General features: G+C 38.7%; 1 protein-coding gene across 1 annotated transcript in view; it reads right to left on the bottom strand.

Moving 5' to 3' along the window:
- The window catches only part of RANBP3L (RAN binding protein 3-like), a 56,620-nt gene that overhangs the window by 24,569 nt on the left and 14,398 nt on the right, over nucleotides 1-17,653 (bottom strand). The window contains exons 9-12 of the mRNA XM_009329456.1: nucleotides 17,519-17,649; nucleotides 16,449-16,569; nucleotides 15,702-15,844; nucleotides 12,202-12,426 (exon numbers count right to left, since the gene is read on the bottom strand). Coding sequence (XP_009327731.1) covers nucleotides 12,202-12,426; nucleotides 15,702-15,844; nucleotides 16,449-16,569; nucleotides 17,519-17,649 — 620 coding nt within the window. The remainder of the gene's footprint in view (nucleotides 1-12,201; nucleotides 12,427-15,701; nucleotides 15,845-16,448; nucleotides 16,570-17,518; nucleotides 17,650-17,653) is intronic.

The raw sequence follows: 17,653 nt of genomic DNA, 5'->3' as shown, positions 1-17,653 counted from the left end.
CGGGCTGCCTCGGCTCCCCCGCCGCAAAGGGGCACCTCCTGTGTCCCCTCCCGGCCTTCCGCTCAGCCCCTTTCTGTGCTAACAGTTTGTAAAATAAAGGCAGCTGCGTCCTCTGCGTTAGCTGATGGGGACAGGCGTTGGTACTAAGCAGGCTGGAAACCCTGAGGTGGACCTCGGTGAGGTGCCTCGCTGGGAAGCTGGCTTGCTGCCTTTAGTTAAACTTCTCTGAGGAAAAGGACTTTGGAACTTAGGAAAACACAACAGGTTCTGTGTTTTAAAAGGACTAAATACTGCATCTTGTGAGTATCTGATGCGAAACGTCATTTGCGAAGTCCACCTCTTATTCATGACTATTCTGGTCTTCGTTACATTTATCGCGGTGTCCGAGGAAGCGCAGGAAAAGGCAGCGTGGTGAAAGCAGCAGGCTTGGGAAAAGACCTGTGCAGCAAGGCTGTGAGTGCGTGCGAGTCCGCGTTTTGCAAGTCCAGGTAAAAAAAATTAAATGATCCCAAGTTACTTTTTAATACTGTAAGCAAGCTATCTAGAAGTACTGTGGGGTTTTTACATCATTATTAATAACTGCCTTCTCAGGCACTGACTTTCACAGACGGTACTTCCGCACTGAAAGCCTCATTTGCGCATGTTTTTGTCATTGCTCGCCTCGTGCCTGGTTCTTTCCCTGGGAGGAAGTCACAGCCTCTGGCTGTGGGGAGGCATGAAGCAGCAGCTTTTACCTGTCGGCACAGCACCCTTCTACAGGGCTTTGCTAAGAGAGCCTTAGGAAGCGAGCATAGCTAAAGCCATTCAGCCCTTTCCTACTCTTGTATACAAAAGCTCCATCCAGTCTTTACTGATGGGTAGGAGGATTCTCTGTCTACTGATTAGCTTAGCCTTGAAGGAAACTACCACAAAACAGATCACCAGGAGAGTAATTAAACATAACTAATTCCCTTGCTAACCAGAAAATGCCTCACTCTGTGTAACCATTAACTTTTGGATTGTACAAAGCAGTAGATAATACGAGATCCTGGAGACCAAAAGGATGTCAGAGGTTTTGAAAATTTACAGCTCTGCTCTGAATGGTATCTGTTTTATAACTTAATTTGACCATTGAGCTGCACCTCTAGGATTCTGTCCTTCATGTATTACCTATTTATATTGAACTGTTTTGATCTTTCTTTGAAAAACAAATCTGCTTCAACCACTAAGGCAAGCTTGAATATGGAGCGGTATTTTACTCTGAGGCCATGTAATTATCATGTTATGGTCTTTTGAATTAATGCCCACAGCAAGTATTATAAGCATAAAATATGAAATATATATTTTAAAATGTAAATTCAAAATAGTAGATGTTATCTTAATGTTCTGGAAGCAGAGCTGAGGCATGGAGCGTGAAGTGATTCATCCAGGGTTCCCAGAAGGAAGTCTCTGATTGAGTAGCTGAAGGGTACACAGACCATCTGACACACCATTGACTATGTGGAAAAAGGTTTAAACTTTCCATAGCACATAAAATAGAGTTTGTGGAATGTTACAGTTTGCATCGTACTTTGTAAATGGACCTACTTACAAAAAGTTCAACAGACACTACTTAACCTCTCCCTTTCTACACCTTTTGATTTGAACATACACCCGGTACACAGGAACAAGACACAAGTATCTGTCAAATGACACTACTTATTTTGAAATACATGTCACAGTTTGTGACATATGACATGTCTTCATACCCCATCTTCAATGACTTCAGAGCAATATACCCAGTGCATTAAGACAGATTCGTTCACACAGAATTAAATTAATAAGCATAGGCATTTTAGCCTGGTATTTCTTATAGGATACGACTACGGAGCAGGGGTGAATTCCCACTGTAATAAATTTTTAAACCCTTGGCTGACCACAACCAACTTTGTTTTGGGCACAGAGTACTTAAAAATTCCTTATGGAAATGGATACCTTCATACTGCCTGCAGTAAGGAAAAAGCTTCAGAGTAATGCCCGTTTTAAACACCAAGGAGTTATAATACATGAGGTAAATGTCAAGACACAAATCCATAAAAAAACAGGCATCCTTAGCTCTACATTCTTCAAGTTCCATAGTGGACTTTAAAAACCCCCAATGTAATAAACTGAAAATAATCTATTCTGAGTTACAAAACAATATAACTGGAAAACTTTCTATGTAAACACTAAATTATTCCTAAGTCTTTATACTAGCTGCAAAACTGGCAATGCACGACTGTACAAGCAGTTTTACATAAGGTCCCCAAATGTAGCCTTTTTTCATCCAAAAGAATTTACATATTGCTTCTAGTGCAGTTACAATCTAGGACAACTGTTCATTTCTACTCCTTATTGAAGTCTGTGAGTAATGCCTTCTTGTGATCATTTAATTAATAACCAGTTATATAATTAACTAATCCAGTCATTTACACTCTCTAGATTTTATATGCCCCTAAGTACTACTGATACCTGAAAATGATAGTGCTATCTTTGTGCTGAAAATGATAATGCTATCAGTGTTAGTTGCATTCACAGAGGGGGAGGTAAACAGACCATCATGGTAACATTTCATAAAACTGAGTCCTCAGATTTTGAGCCCAACTGACCACAGCTGTTAATTCTGATTATTCAGAGGAAAACTCCAGACTAATGCTTAGAGAACACGTCACTCATGTGACACGTCAGAATCTTACAAAGCAGGCAGATGAACACATTAGCAGGTGTAGTCTGATTGAATTTCTGATCCCAGATTCTATCCGTGTGTGCTTGCATTTTGACTGCAACGTATGTACCCTCATCGATGATGACATAGTTGGGTCATATAATTTGCTTCATAAATTCCAAAATAGCAGAGGATGTTTCAGAAAAAGCAAAATAAATGCAGTTATTCTTATGAATGCAAATTATTGAAACAAAACTAATGAGAAGGGGCAAGCTTTCTTGTCCACACTTTATCATTAGAGTATGTTTTAATTAACAGAAATTTACTTTTCCACTTTTCTTCCCAGACTTTGTTTATGCAAAGCAAACTACATCGTCCCTGAAGTGGACTAACACAACTGACTTCAACATTTCAGAAGCAATCCGAATACGCTCAAACAGCTGCAGACACATTATTTTGTAAGAATAACTTCAGCGTCTGTGAAAGACGACTCAGGAATCTGAACTCCACTTTTTAGACAGGTAACTGCTGTAGAACAGGCAATGTATGCTTTTTCTGGACTTTCCTGCCAGCATGCCCCAGTGGTAGGTCCTCTAAAACCCAGCTAGGGAAAAGAGGATGCTCTTCCCCTCCCTGTCCGTGTTGTACAGGCTGTCAATAGCACTGAAAGCAGTATCAAATGTGCTACAGGTTTTCCCCATATTCATTAATTCAATAGAGACATTACCAACTCTTAACTTCATACAGTTTACCAAAACTAATTCAGAGATCACTAAAGACCATGACACAAAAACCCAAGTGACAAGATTTAGGAAGAGATACAAACGCCACCAGAACGCAAAATAAGCCATGTAGGCTATCCCATCCAAGTACATTTTGCCAGAAACTCGTAAGCTTAGCGGCAGGTATCTGCATATGTAGCCTTATATTAGGAATTGTTAGTTTTCCCTCCTTTTCAAAATTATTACTGCACTAATACATAATACATTCCAGCTCTGCATCCCTTATGTGTATCAATTAATCACTGGGATTTGTTAGAAATAAATAAATAACATTCATCTGAAAAAAACGTAGAAGAACAGCTTGCTCCACAAACTAGTGATCTCTGGTTTCATATGGATTTGGGTCACGTTCCTACACCCCTCTTCAGCCCCAGTAATCCCAGTATCCGTCCTTCCATGGTTTCCCGTTCTCTTCCCTTCCAGCAAACGCTGCAGCTTGGCGCGCGCCACTCAACCCCATGAGCCTCACAGAAAATACCAAGCTTACCCTGAAACTTCTTCGTCAAAGGATACCTTCCTCTGAGTTCTGTCACTCAGCAACTGCCAATTTTCATGAAGAACTTCAATTGTCTTTGAGCTTTCTTTTCATCCAGTTTTTTCTGAAACTGAACAGTGGGCTCAAAGTGGGTCTGACAGACCGACGGATGGAGTACACAACTGTTTAAATCTTGTTTCCTTAGGAAAGCAGGCTTGAAATTCTGCAGCGTTGAAGGAACTGTCTGTAGGAAGCTCTAACTGGGACACAAAATAAGGCAACTAGTTAGATGGAAATTAAAGAGCTAAGAAAATTTTTTATTGTTCAGACACAGAAATTGTTGCTCCGGCTGTCATAAAATGACAAACTGTACATTTTTAAAACCAAGTTAATTATTACATATTAGCATACCTTCAGTCTTGCGAAACAATGGATTTTAGTGCAATGAGACTAAATAGAATAAATAAAGTATTACAATCTCAAGAGTAAAAATTCATACCACAAGTATGTCTGCACATACACGTATTTATATGTCCTCTATTACCACAGTATCCAGACTCTTCAAAATAGTTAAACATCTCTTTTCCTCCTCAGCTTTTAGGCGACGTAGCTTCATGTTTAGGAGTGTGTGCGCATGAGCATGTGTGTTTGTGTGTATACTTGTGCATACATGAGGCGATCTTGGGAAGAGGCAGATCAAAAGAGATTTTATTTGTGAATGATCATAAGCCTTGTTCCTCATGCTGTGGGAGCACATGACAAAGTTTCAGTCCTGTGTCTGCGAAAGTTCTGTTGTGCCAGCTCTGGAGCGCTCCTTCATTTGCCAAGGATTTTACAGCTGTAGTAGAATTTAGAGGGATATCATGACACTCAGGCGCTTAAATCCTATTTCACAGAAGGCTTTGATTATCAGGACAGACTTTGAAATCAAACTCTGCATTCAGTGCATAGCCAGCTGAACTCCAGGGCAGTTATCACCATGACCTGTTGCTAAATACATAGGGCTGTTTTGTTTTACAACTGCTGAAATTTTTATAACGTGGAGCTTTGTTCCTGAGTATGAGCTGCAGCAATGAAATATGAAGGTCAGTGATGCAAATACTGTTGTGGTCAGGAATGAGGCTGATAGAAAAGGACACGATGTACAGCTAGTTATGGAAAGAACGTTTTTGTTATCGGCAGTCTGAAGAGTCAAAGAGAATCCCAGTGCTTCACTGTTTGACACAGGTGCTCTGTTGTGAAGCACTCCCCTTTTCCTGAAGGCAAAAATCCAGTCCCGATAAGCTTACTGTCATCCAGATGCTAAATCAATGCCAGACAAGTGCTAATTTTGGCAGGCTATTTAGGACTCAGCATAACCCAGATGCTAGTTCAGCTTCACCTGGATGCTAATCTTCACAGGGCACTGAGAATTCAGGAAGAAGCTGCTATTCTTCCAACTTCATACATACATTCAGATGGGAAAACTAAATTGTAGTTTGACTCTTCAGGTGTGATGCAGCTTTTAAGACTGAGAAATCGTTACAATTACCTTAATTAAAAGGAGTTCAGATATTTCAGAACATTGTTTCAGCTCTGAGGATGACAAAGAAATAATATTTGGTAACCAACAATATACAAGGCAGCAGAGAGTTGCAGCAGAATGACTGCAGACATATTTTCTTTATCTTTTGACAGAATGAATAGAAAACACAGAGCATAAATGGTGTCTGTACTGTGCACGGGCTTATGAATGATCCAGTAAGTCTTAATTCACAGGTGGCATTAGAGAGAAGTGATTTTTCTAATTCCTCATGAGAATGGTTAGGTAGAAGGCGGTAGTTTGTGGAATCACTTTTACAGAGTGGCTGGGTCTTTGGCACTGTTGGGATTATTGCACATATTAGGATATGTAACGTTCATCTATTTCAAGGAATGATGCTGTTTAGGGATAGCTACAGCTAAGGCAGAAGTAATCTCAGATAATCTCACACATTTAGAGAAAATTTTATGCAGATATCTAGTTATACTGTGCATGCATTTATTTGCATATATCAAATGGACAATTAGCAGTGTGCGTGCTTGTTTTGCACAACTGAAAAGGTGTTCATGAGTGCAAGCACATACACTTCTAGATCTTAAAGCTCATAAGCCCCCTAGAACTGGCTTGCAGTTCTTCGTGGTGAATTCTAGTGCTTACGGCTGTAAAGGCAGATGGTGGTTCTTTGCCCTTTAACAAAATTCTACAACCAGTATACAACTCCAGATATTAAAAAAAAAAAAACCAACAAAAAAAACAAACCAAAACGACCTTGTTATGAAGGCTGTTTCTATAGGCCTTGGTCATGCTAAACCACCCCTCCCAATTCTGTACTTAAAAACAGGATGCTGAATGTTACCACACAGTTTTAAATAAATGTTTTCACTGAAGCCTGATGTAAATCTTTCCAAATGTGTCTTTTAAATAACATGAAAAGTAACAAATATCTCTTCACGTATATTACTAGTTCATGGTTATGCGGTTTTATCCATCAATATGATGAATAAACATTTGTTACCTATAAAATTGCTTACTTTAACAATGCATCTAAATATATTTAATTCTAAAATCCGAAGCCTTTGTAACACTTCTTGAATATTGGAAGCCATTGTGTCATTCCCATCTCAGTGCAAAGCAGGCTGACTGGAATCCTTAGAAGTGCATCTTAAGTTCTTTTTCAATGTATTAAACTTAAGCTCTCCCTAAAATTAATCTTTGCTTAAAAGTCATAAAGCAAAATGCATCTGATTTCCTCTCTCCAGGGACTGATGAGTCAGCTTAGACATTTTGGGAGGATGAGCTCCCAGCCGTGCTGTTGTAACTTCTGGTAGGTGTCACGAGCAGACTACAGACTGCCTGTGGTTCCATCTAGAATGATCTGAAAAAGAATTTAAAAAAATCTTGCTCATTTGAGTGTATTCGTGTTTTGAAACAACCCGGCATTTCATAATACCAAAGCAGTAGGTTAAAGTTTGGATATGATCAGTTCCTGGTTTAGGTAAATATCTAACTAGATAACACAGGATTATTCACAAATATTTGAGCATGTGAATAGTGAATGAAGCCTGTGACCCCCCATGTCAATAAAGATAAGCACAGAAGCACTAAGGATTCAGATGTCTAGATAGGACAGTGTGTCTGGGATGCAGGTCATCTCACTCTATACGGGAAACACTGTCTTTAACATTTCATCATAGATGCTCAGTAAACTGTGAGAAATCCAACATGTCTTCAAATAACTCACTGGTCATCATAAAGTACCCAGGGGTGTTTCTGGTGCATAATCTCTATGACTTTGACTCATCTGCAGAAAGTAGATATAGCTGGCTAATGCCAGACACATTAATATCACTGTCTCAGTATCTGCTTAAAAATTGCTGCTACCATCTGGCCACCGCTAAATACTTACTAAAGGTTTTAAACCTCTTACAGGTGAAATGAAAGGCCTTGTGTTTGTCAGAATATTAAATCTGATCCCCCCCCTTTCCAATCAGAGAGCTGTCTTTTCTTCTCTGCTTTAGATGTTATTGATAACTGCTGGAAAGAATACAGAAACTTGGACTCCAACAAAGAAGTTAATTCTTAACTTTTCCTCAGTTTAAATCACTATCACGTGTGTGTGTGTGTGTGTGTTAGATTTATGATTTGGAATCCTTAACAATTGTTTAGAATTTAAATTAGATTGACAAGAAATGTCAAAGAAAGATAGCAGTTTTTCAGGAGTTCCTATGGTGTTGCTGAACAGTAGTTCCTTTAAGAACTTCGAAAGTATTTTACTTAAAAATAAAAAAAGCTCTCGTAACATTTTAAATCTTCATAAACACCAGCAGATGACAAGAGTCCGAATGAGGCCAACATGGGAGGTACGTGTATAGTGGACTAGAAAACATCTCTAAAATAAAACAAAGGTTGCACTTCTGTGGTATGATACTGTCCGGCTCTCAACAGCAGTAGTCTCCAAAATCCATTCAATTCTTGCTGGACCCATATGGGACACACTATGTCTTTGCACACTATGGTTTTCTCTTGAGGTCTATGGCTACATATGGAGAAACTTCTTGGGACTTACCTAGTCCTAGACTCCAGCATCTTTGAATTCACCCTAATAGCTTCTAAAAGAAAATTTCATGCCAGGAAAGAGAGGACACCTCAATCAAAAGAGAGTAGCCCTCAATCAGGATGAAGTTAGGAGAAGATTTAAGAGAGTTATTGGTGAGGTGCAGTATAACAAATAATGCATAAAGCATTTCTTTGCCTAGTGACACTGTCATCCTTGTCTCTCGCATGTACTTTTCCGGCTTCTCTGTTCCCCCTCGGGGATAAAAATAAACAAATTCCTGCAAAATCAGAAACGGGAAAAGGATAGAAATCATAGGAACCATACAACATACAGCCCCATGCTATGCTACTACTATGACTGACATTTCATACTTCATAAATGCCTTATGCCTCTAAGGAATAACAGTTCTTTCTAAATACTAACGGGGTTACAACACTTTAAGAACCTTCCGCTATTTCAGATAACCATGATGGAAACAGCACCTGTTTCTAAATGTAAACAAAATGCATTCTTCTGGAACAAGGACAGAATCTCCTTATGGCTATGAAGAAAACATGGAAAAATCTCTTAGAAGTGTCAGAAGCAAGGAGTAACATTTTCGGAGACATCTTAGTCACTTATGGGTCTAAGTACTGACTTCAGATCACCTGCTACCGATGGCAAGCTTAGGTGTTGGACCCTAACAGATCCATGTCCTGGCAGGATGATTTTTTGAGCCTGACATAGGTACCTTGTTTGTTTATGCCGCCAGTGGGAAGAGATGGGCACCCTGCAAGAGTTGTCTACGTTAGAGAACTGTCTATCCAATAAGTATATGTGGAATTTATGCATATTAGCAGTGCAACTCAGTACTCCCACGTGCTGAATTTGTAACTGCCTGTAGTGAAGGTGCTTAAAAAACAGGAGAGAGAAGACTTTGTTTGCACAAATACCTGATACTGGTCTGCCAACATACAGGAAAGCCCCAAATGGATGGTTGAGGGCTATTAGCAAAGCAGGAGGAGGTAGTGGCAACAGTTTGACATTATGTTACTCATTGCAAAACACGCCCGGGACACAGACCTATAGGGTGCTAGGTCCTCTTTATCCACAGCGGTCAGGTGCAACTCGTTGCCTGCCAGGAGACCGTGCTCCCTTACTAGACTATTCTATATGCCCGGCTAAGGGGAATTCTCTGTTCTATTTGTTGAAGCAGATACACTACAGAGCAAAGAATGTAAGGTTTACAAGCCCAAGGAGAGGAAAAACAAAAGGGGAGAGTCATGCAACTGTCTGAGGCCAGTGGCATTTCCCTCAGAAGGGAGCACTCTTGGTCCAATCATTCACACGTTGCCATATCAGCTTTTTTATTATTTTATTTGTTAAATTATTTCGTGAGAAAGTTTTTCATATGCATAATAAAGAATTCTGCTGATCTTTCCTCAGCTAGATATTACAAAGACAGCTGGAGGCAAACATAGTTACAATACTTAGCAGAGAAATAAATTAGCAATGAAAGAAATGGAAGAAGAGATTTGCTTGACTTTGGTCAGCCTAGAAGTTTGCTGTCTAGTCTAAATTCATCTCCTCAGTTCACTTTGTAGTCAGTGGGAAAAGATGAATACTTCCCAGAGAGTTATTGACCCCATCCACTCTGAAAATCTGTTCAAAGTTGAATTGTTCTTTTTCTCTCCACTTAGATTTACAGAGCAATTTGTTGGTAAAAATATCCAAGCTGTAACTGGTGAAATATGATCTGATAAAAATACCAGGTACAGCAACTTATTCTTTATGGACTATATGAAATCAATATCGCCACTTGAAAGTAAAGCAACTCAAAAATTTAAAAAATTTTAGGGTAGATGCCTATACTGAATTTGTAAAATGGTAGAAATATGTCTACTACCTTATACACTGTCCTTATAGAGCATTAACATCCTGTGGATGTTATAGTTAGGAATTCTGTGTAAAAAATTCTTACAAAAATGTCTGGCAAACATATAGAATCACTTTACTGTTCATAACACTTCACTTATTACGTGTATCATATTTGCTTTCTTCTTCAGTCTCTAGAACTAGAGATAATTCTCATCTATTTTTTCCTGTCTTTTACCATGTCATGAAATACATAGCATAATCTAGGGAACTGTGTTAGTTCAGTTTAACAAGAAGGAAAGTGCCTATATTAAGAAAAGAAAGAACTATCGGGTTTTTTGAGACGAAACAGGTAGAATGGAATGAAGTAAAATGCAGGCATACTTTCTAACTGTATTTCTTGTAATGAAACAGTCACGGAGAACTTACGCTTCTTAACATTTATAGTAGTCTTAAGGAGAGGTAATCTCTGAAACTGAGTTACATGAATAAAAACGAGATGACTTATTCACGCACATCCTTCAATTAAAATGAAAGCATGAAAATGAAAACTTAAACCAAATGCTGTTAAATGTGCAGGATCTGATCTCTTACATCCCAATGGACGTTTCCATACTGATATTTAAAACTGACCTCAACCTGTTCCAAAACCCACGAGGTATATTTTTCTTCCTGTTTTGGAAATGGGAGTTCCAGGGACAGGCATGTGTAAGATGTGAATGTCTGCATGTAAAGTGGGACTTGGATACCAGTAACTGAAATCTATGCGAAATTAAAACCTCATGGCTCTGAGAATAATAGAAGAGATTAAGATAAGCAGGAAATGCTCAAAGTCATCAAAAAAAGCTCTTGAAAGGGATTGTTAGAACTGCTGTCAGTAACTGGTCATAAATGAAAGATGCATAAAAGGTCAAGAAAAAACAGCACCTGACACTCATATCTCAGAATCTGTTTGCTGGCTGCCATCTGAATATTTGTTTCAGAAGTCTCTGCAAATCAAAATAAATATTTAACTTGTAAATCTGTGCTCCTACACTGCTTTGCCATCCCCTTCCCCTCTTTTTTTTTTCCCTAAAAGAACAAAGGGTTGTTATCATCAGTAATTCTGGAAAGGAATCAAGCTCCATCCAGAGTTTTCAAGTTACCAGAAACTCTTTGTAGTCAATAGAGACTTATTTAGGAATTACAGAGGGAATGTTTGATTATCTGGGAGCAATCCAGGGAGTTCTCAGAGCTAACAATTTTCCCATTTCCTAAACAGAAAAAAGGTATTTGTGAAAAAATGCTGTATAAGAGCATCATGCTTTGTTTAGAGCACTGAATGCTACTGAAATGTAGTTAAACAACAATTAATAATGGGAACAAGGACTGCAAACTGCAACTGCAAACTTGCCAAAAGGGGAAAAAAGACTTGTTTCCTTAAGCTAACAGTCACTCATAGCTGTTACTCGTACATGACTTGATTCTTGTTGAATAGTTGTTAAAAGGAGGAGTTTATAATATAAGGACAGTATGTTACTCAGCTGAAGAGGGAAACTAATGCTATGAGCAACAACTCAAACATGCCTGCGGTAGTCCTTCTATTACAAAAATCGAACGTAGTTGGCAGCTCCTGTATCCACTGTAGCAGTTTGGCACAAGCAAGTGAATTCGCCCCAGAAATATGACTTGTCTTTTGCTAAGATAGAAGAGCTTTGAAGTCTGACAGCTGTTTCTGCCTTGCTTTCTGCAAATGTGACCCCAGCCTTGTTGTGAGCTGTATTAACAGCTTCTAGAGTAGGATTAAGTTAGCAACTTTCCCCTTGTATCTTGTTTTAGTTGTATGCTTCACTTTGAGGAGCCTACATTTTTGTTTTTTTGAAGAAAGCTGGCAACACTGGTGTGTAAATCTTGACCTGCAAATTTCCTAGTGAGGTAGTTGTTACAGCTGATCAAGAATCAGTGTTTTAAATGAAGCTAACCGGTGCATAAGAAATACCTTCGTAAACACGTTATGCTTGAAGCCATTAGTAACTACATAATCGCTGATGTGAATGGACTCAACTTTCACTTACTCAAGTAACAACTAGTATCTCAACACTTCTAGTCATTTCTACTTAAATATACTGAAGAAACCTTTAGGTAAAGCTTGACAATGTTAAGATCTCTTAACACTCAGCCTTTTGTCAAAAGAGTATTCCACTGCTATAAAGTTGTGTAGATACTTCATCTGGCAAAACCTTGCATTTTAACGGTAGTAAGCCAAAATACTAAAAGGAATTACCCTCTTCTACCTTAAAAGGTGTATTTGTAACAGATGAAAGTTATAGTCAACATGAAAAAAAAAGAAGTGTAATATTCATTGCTTACCCTGAAAGGATCACAGGAAAGTTTCTGCTTACCTGATCCACTGCTGCTCGCTTGAGTTACTTTTTCATCATCTTCATCATCGCTATCACAGTTTAATGGCTGAAAAGCTATTTCTGACTCTGTGTCCACTTGATTAGCATCTGGCTCTTGCTCAGCAAAGCTTCGCAGTGCCACAAGGCGGTGATGTATTGCTGCATAGAGGTATCCAGTGTCTTTTGAGCTTGCCTGCATAAGATAAAATGCATACAGTCCAAACTAACTGAGAAAAATCACTGTTTTTCACAGAGAAGCTGACTGAGAAATTTTCAAAAGTAATGAAAGAGCTGTATTTTGTCCTTTTTAATCAAAACAATCCATTGAAGATTCAGACTTAATAATTAATTTCAGAAAATAAATTTAAATACAAATAATGTCAAGTTTCTTTAAGTGGTCTGAGTTTTATAATATGTAGCTGTTGATTATTTTCTCTGTAGTTACAAGAAACATAAGCTTAAAAATTATTATTTCCCCTGAAGAACGGCTCAGTTTGTACTGAGTACTTGATATTCCAGACAATTCCTGACTATGATTCTGGAAGTAATAAAGCACTGAAATGTTAATATATGTATTGCATTTTGGTTTACAGAATAAAGAAGAATTTTAAAACCTAACTACAAAAAATTATTTGTGATTATAAAATTTAAAGATACCATTAATTCTGCTGCTATTGTTGAACAGAAGATGAGCATCACCAAGAAGGGTATTCAGAACCAGACAAAGCAGCATTTTGCCAGTACATAAAACCTTCGAGCAGCCATGTCCTGAGTACTGTGTTCCGCTCTGGTCATCACATCTCAAGGATATAGCAGAATTAAAGAAGGTAAAGAGAAGGGCACCAAAAATGATCAAGGGTGTGGTGCAGCTACTTATGAAGAGTTGAGACTCTTCAGTCTGAAGAGAAGGATGAGAAGGGGGTATAATTAAGGTTTTCAATATTATAAAAGGGGTGGATAAACTGAATGTGGTACAGCTGTTCATCAGACCACACAATAAATGCATTAGGGTATGCTTAGTGAAAGCAGTAGAGGAGCAGCGTAAAAGAAAGTGCTTCTTCACAGAGTGAGTAAGAACTTCTAGTATTTGCTGCCTCAGGAGAGAGTGGGGCCAGACAGTATAAACTAAAAAGAACAGGCCAAAAATATAGTAATAAAAGTTTAAAAAAAGGAATTAGAAAAATTCAGGGACAATCACTTTATAAAATAGATAGCAAAGGAAACAAGTAGGGGTGCATGCTCTCACATGCCTAATACAACACACAGACACTGGGGCTTGATGAGGTGAACAGACCATACAAAGTGGGCATGCTTGCTTGTGCTTCCTAGAAGCACTGCATTTGGGTGCTGTCAGAAGTGCCAGTAGAGTACTTCTTTTGTTCTTACAAAGCAAATCATCTACCAGAGGGTAACTGAATGCACGTGGTCTTTTCTGTAGCCCAGTTCTCCACTTCTGTGCATCATGTGGAGTAATTTCTATCTGGCAATGGGAAGAAGTATGTCTTGTTTGGATTGGAATGACACATTTCAGTGAGTACCAGTGGAAAAGCTACACGAATTGGGAAGCAGCAGCAGATCAGGGTTGCCTTCTGTGCTACTCAGACTCGCAGCAGCAAACAATTCTCTCACTACAGCCAGGCAAAGAAGAAAGCAATTCAGAGTTGTTCAGGTGTCTCAACTACAAATGCAATTCTCAGTGGACAAATCCAAGCTCTCAAGATAACACAGCTTTTCAGGAAACGTAGGGTCATAAATATGAAAAAGGCAGCTATTCAGTCTGACCGTTTCAGACTGAAGCTGAAATGTAGCCTTCTACTTATTCATTCAAAAGCCAGGCTTCCTCTGTCATTTTAATCTAACATGAACTCCAGCTTCTGCCAAGAGGGGTGTACTCACCTCCATACATCCTCTGACTCTTCATTTCTACCCTCACCGTTAGAGTGATAACAGGTGAATAAAATCAAGCTAAAAAAACTAACTTAGCAAAAATGAACAAAACCACCCAGATCAGTTCCCTGCTGTGCCTCACTCATAGCTGTACAAATTCCAATGCCACCAAAAGTGAGGAGGGAGAAACAAGCACGAGGGGAGGGGGCAGAGTCAGCCCTCTGCACAAAGCTGGGTGACTACTACAGGACCAATCTAATGGTAGCCTTGTGGACTGCCTGCTTTGTAGTCAGCATCATATGACTCTTCTCCCTCACTCACGAGAAGCCCGTTGGATAATATCCCTGAACCAAATGTATCATTCATGTGACATGGGAAAAACAAATTTAAATGGCAGTGAAAAATATCTGCTGGTGCCTTGGAGGAGTGGGCTCCACTGACTACTAGTCCAGCCTGATTTACATGCCAAGGCTTTTGTGATGCCTGCTGGGTGTCTCACGCATTGATCAATTTGCCTTCCACACTCGGGAGTCTCAGTGTTAGTTTGGCTGGGTACCAGCTATAGGGATGGATACCAGCTGCTTCAGTGATGACTGTAGAGGCAGCTTCCTGCAACCCTTGCCACACACATACAGCTGTCATGTATCTTGGTTTCCTCATACATGTCTTTTTTCACGTCCAGAAGTGCCAGGACAGAATTTAAGGAATGTTTACATCTATATATGCTAGAAAAACTGCAGCACATCTGGAAATCTAGGACATTTCTAATTCTCACATGCAGACCAGGTGTGCAGCACAGCCATAGTTAAGTCAATCACTGTTTGGAAGTGATAAGACTTACAGTGCTTGCATATACAGTGCATGGTGCTTTACTTGTGTATGACATGTGACACCTCCTGGAAGTGGTGATTTACTTTTCTTGCCCAGGAGGCTGAACCCTTCCCCGAAATGTCTACTGGGGAAACCGGAGACATTCTTAAACTCATGTGGATGCTCTCACTTCCCAACCTAGGACGTATGTGCTATTTATTTGCAAATAAGTCCACCACATTTCCATTCTCAACTTATCAGCCCTTGCTAGAGAAAACCAGGATTCCCAAGACTATTGTCTTATGTAAGGTGACACTGCAAAATCTGTGTTCTCCTCAACTGAGAAATGGAGGTCCTACACTGGATGGATTATTGCAAGCACTGTGTCAAGAACCATGGCAGAAAGCTGCTGCCTTGTACCAAAGTAATCTATGAACATGTAAATACCGTGTAGAAATTCTTACAGTGTTGCTTCCATAAGAAAGAGTAATTGCTGCATATGACTCTGGAATGATACTCATTCCATCAACGGTATGAGAAACAGAGTCTGGAAATGTCTGTCCTAAGGCCATATCCCATCTTCACACCTTTTTTTTTTAAATACCAGAGGACAGCACTTCTAACTCATTTCATAATAAAAGCCATGTAACAGCTAAGCTAAGCATAGCGTGACAGGGCATAAAAGGCCATTTGCTAAAACCAAAGCCTCAGCAAGTCTCCAGAGTCCGAGATGAAATGGGGATTTGGGTGGGGTTTTTATCTCTTGTTTACCTGAATTAGAAATACTTGAACAGAGTGGTCCTCTTGGTCTGTTGCAGTGAAGCACAGGCTCTTTCTGTTTGCTCTTTTTATAACCATTTGATCCCAGAGTCGGGTGTTGAGAATCAGTCTCAAGCTGCCTTGATTTCGCATAACTAAAATAAGAAGGTTTATATGATAAGTCATTGGAACCATCTTCATTTTTACTGCAGCAGTTTTCTCTAGCACTTGTATGCAGCTAGTATTTTCATGAATTACTCTTTTTAATTTGGTCTAAAACCTGACATGGCGAGGGGTTTTTTTTCATTATTTTTTTAAATACCAAAATGTATTAGTTTCTTTCAATACATCTGGCATACAAAGCAAATAATGTGCTGAAACTGTGCAATACAGTACAAAAAATGACAGCACAGTAAAAACAACATTCCAGAAGTGACTTGAAACAGTGCTCGTGGAAAAGCAGAATCAACAAAGAGCAAACTGTCAGACTGGTGACTGAGTTAAAGATACATTGCAGTAGAAACACACAGAACCTAACAACATATGCAAGCGTGAGGGTACACACTGAGTGAAAACTGCCCAGTGCCTCAGTCCGTAACACAGCTTTCTTTATCAGGCAATGTTAAAAAGATTCTCAGCAACTTGACTTAAATAAAACTAGCTACTCAGTTTTAAATGTTCTGAACTAAACTTATTCCAGCCAGCAATAGTACAAGTTTAGTGTTTGGTGTATGTGTTACTTCGTTATTTAATTCTTACTTAGCCTTGACTGCAACAGTCCACATTTACCACTAGAAGTGTCATTAAGCCTCAGGGATCCTCTGCCTCTTTCAATCCAGGTTAAAGAAAGCTTATTAAATATAAAGAGCTTGCAGTTGATCTGAAAGAGAAATACATGATGGAAATTGGCAGTCAATGTCAATTTTATTGGTTCTAAAACTTTATGTTTTTAAACCTTTTGATTCGGCTTTTAATACATCCATATATGCATGTATACAAAGATAGATATATAGATATATCACCATTATTACTTAAAATGAAATGGCTCCCAGATCTCTGCTAAACTTTCTGCTAGTCATGGAAGACATTCAACATGAATCCCAGTTTACTTCTTCAATTACTTCACCTTCATTAACTCTTTGTCTGTGATATCCACTAGCACAGCTGAATTTGTTGCAAGTGTTTTACATTACTCCCTCACTCATTAGAAACATTATGCAGCCCAGGATACCAGTACCACTACTGGGAGAGTACTACTCCAAAAAGAGTAAAACTTCCATGTTCTGACAGGACAGAAGATTTAATCAATGATAAAATAATGTACCTTTCAATGTTAAGATTTTGAAAATCATATACATCATTGCTATTTTCTGAGGAAATAACAGTTTGAAGATGAAGAATAGCAAGATACGTCCTGCTGGGCTAGAAAGTTCATTGATATTTTAGATTAACTATAAAACTAATTACTTTGACAACGCATTGCTTTTTTCCCAAAAAGGTTTTGTCATAAAAAAGTCTTTACTCAAATCACTTCCAATTTTGAAGTTTGGGTTACTGCTGGTATGCTGTGTAGATGCTTATAAAATACAACTGTAGAATGAAGTTCTGAAGCAGTCACCTACTGAAAGGGACTATAAAATGAACAAATATAATACGAAAAAGAAAATAGCAGCCTACAGAAAAATGGGTTAACAGAGGCATATCTTAAGAAAAGTTAAAATTTAAAATATAAACTGAAGTTATTTTCAGATTGCTGCAATCTGTAATAGATATAGATGTTCTTTTCAACAACAAAACTGCTCACCATCAAGGCTTTATGAAGTACACACCTGTAATACATTGTGTTCTGCTTCTTCTCCAGTTATAACTTCAACTTTATCTAACAGAATTTTCTCCGCTGGCTTGGAAATAAAAGCAGCTGCTGATTCAGTTAGTGTTGTATTCTTTAACAAAGCTGTTTCTGT

The sequence above is a fragment of the Pygoscelis adeliae genome, unplaced genomic scaffold, assembly GCF_000699105.1.
Source record: "Pygoscelis adeliae isolate BGI_AS28 unplaced genomic scaffold, ASM69910v1 Scaffold47, whole genome shotgun sequence".
NCBI lineage: Eukaryota > Metazoa > Chordata > Aves > Sphenisciformes > Spheniscidae > Pygoscelis > Pygoscelis adeliae.
This window is presented reverse-complemented; position numbering and strand designations above follow the sequence as displayed.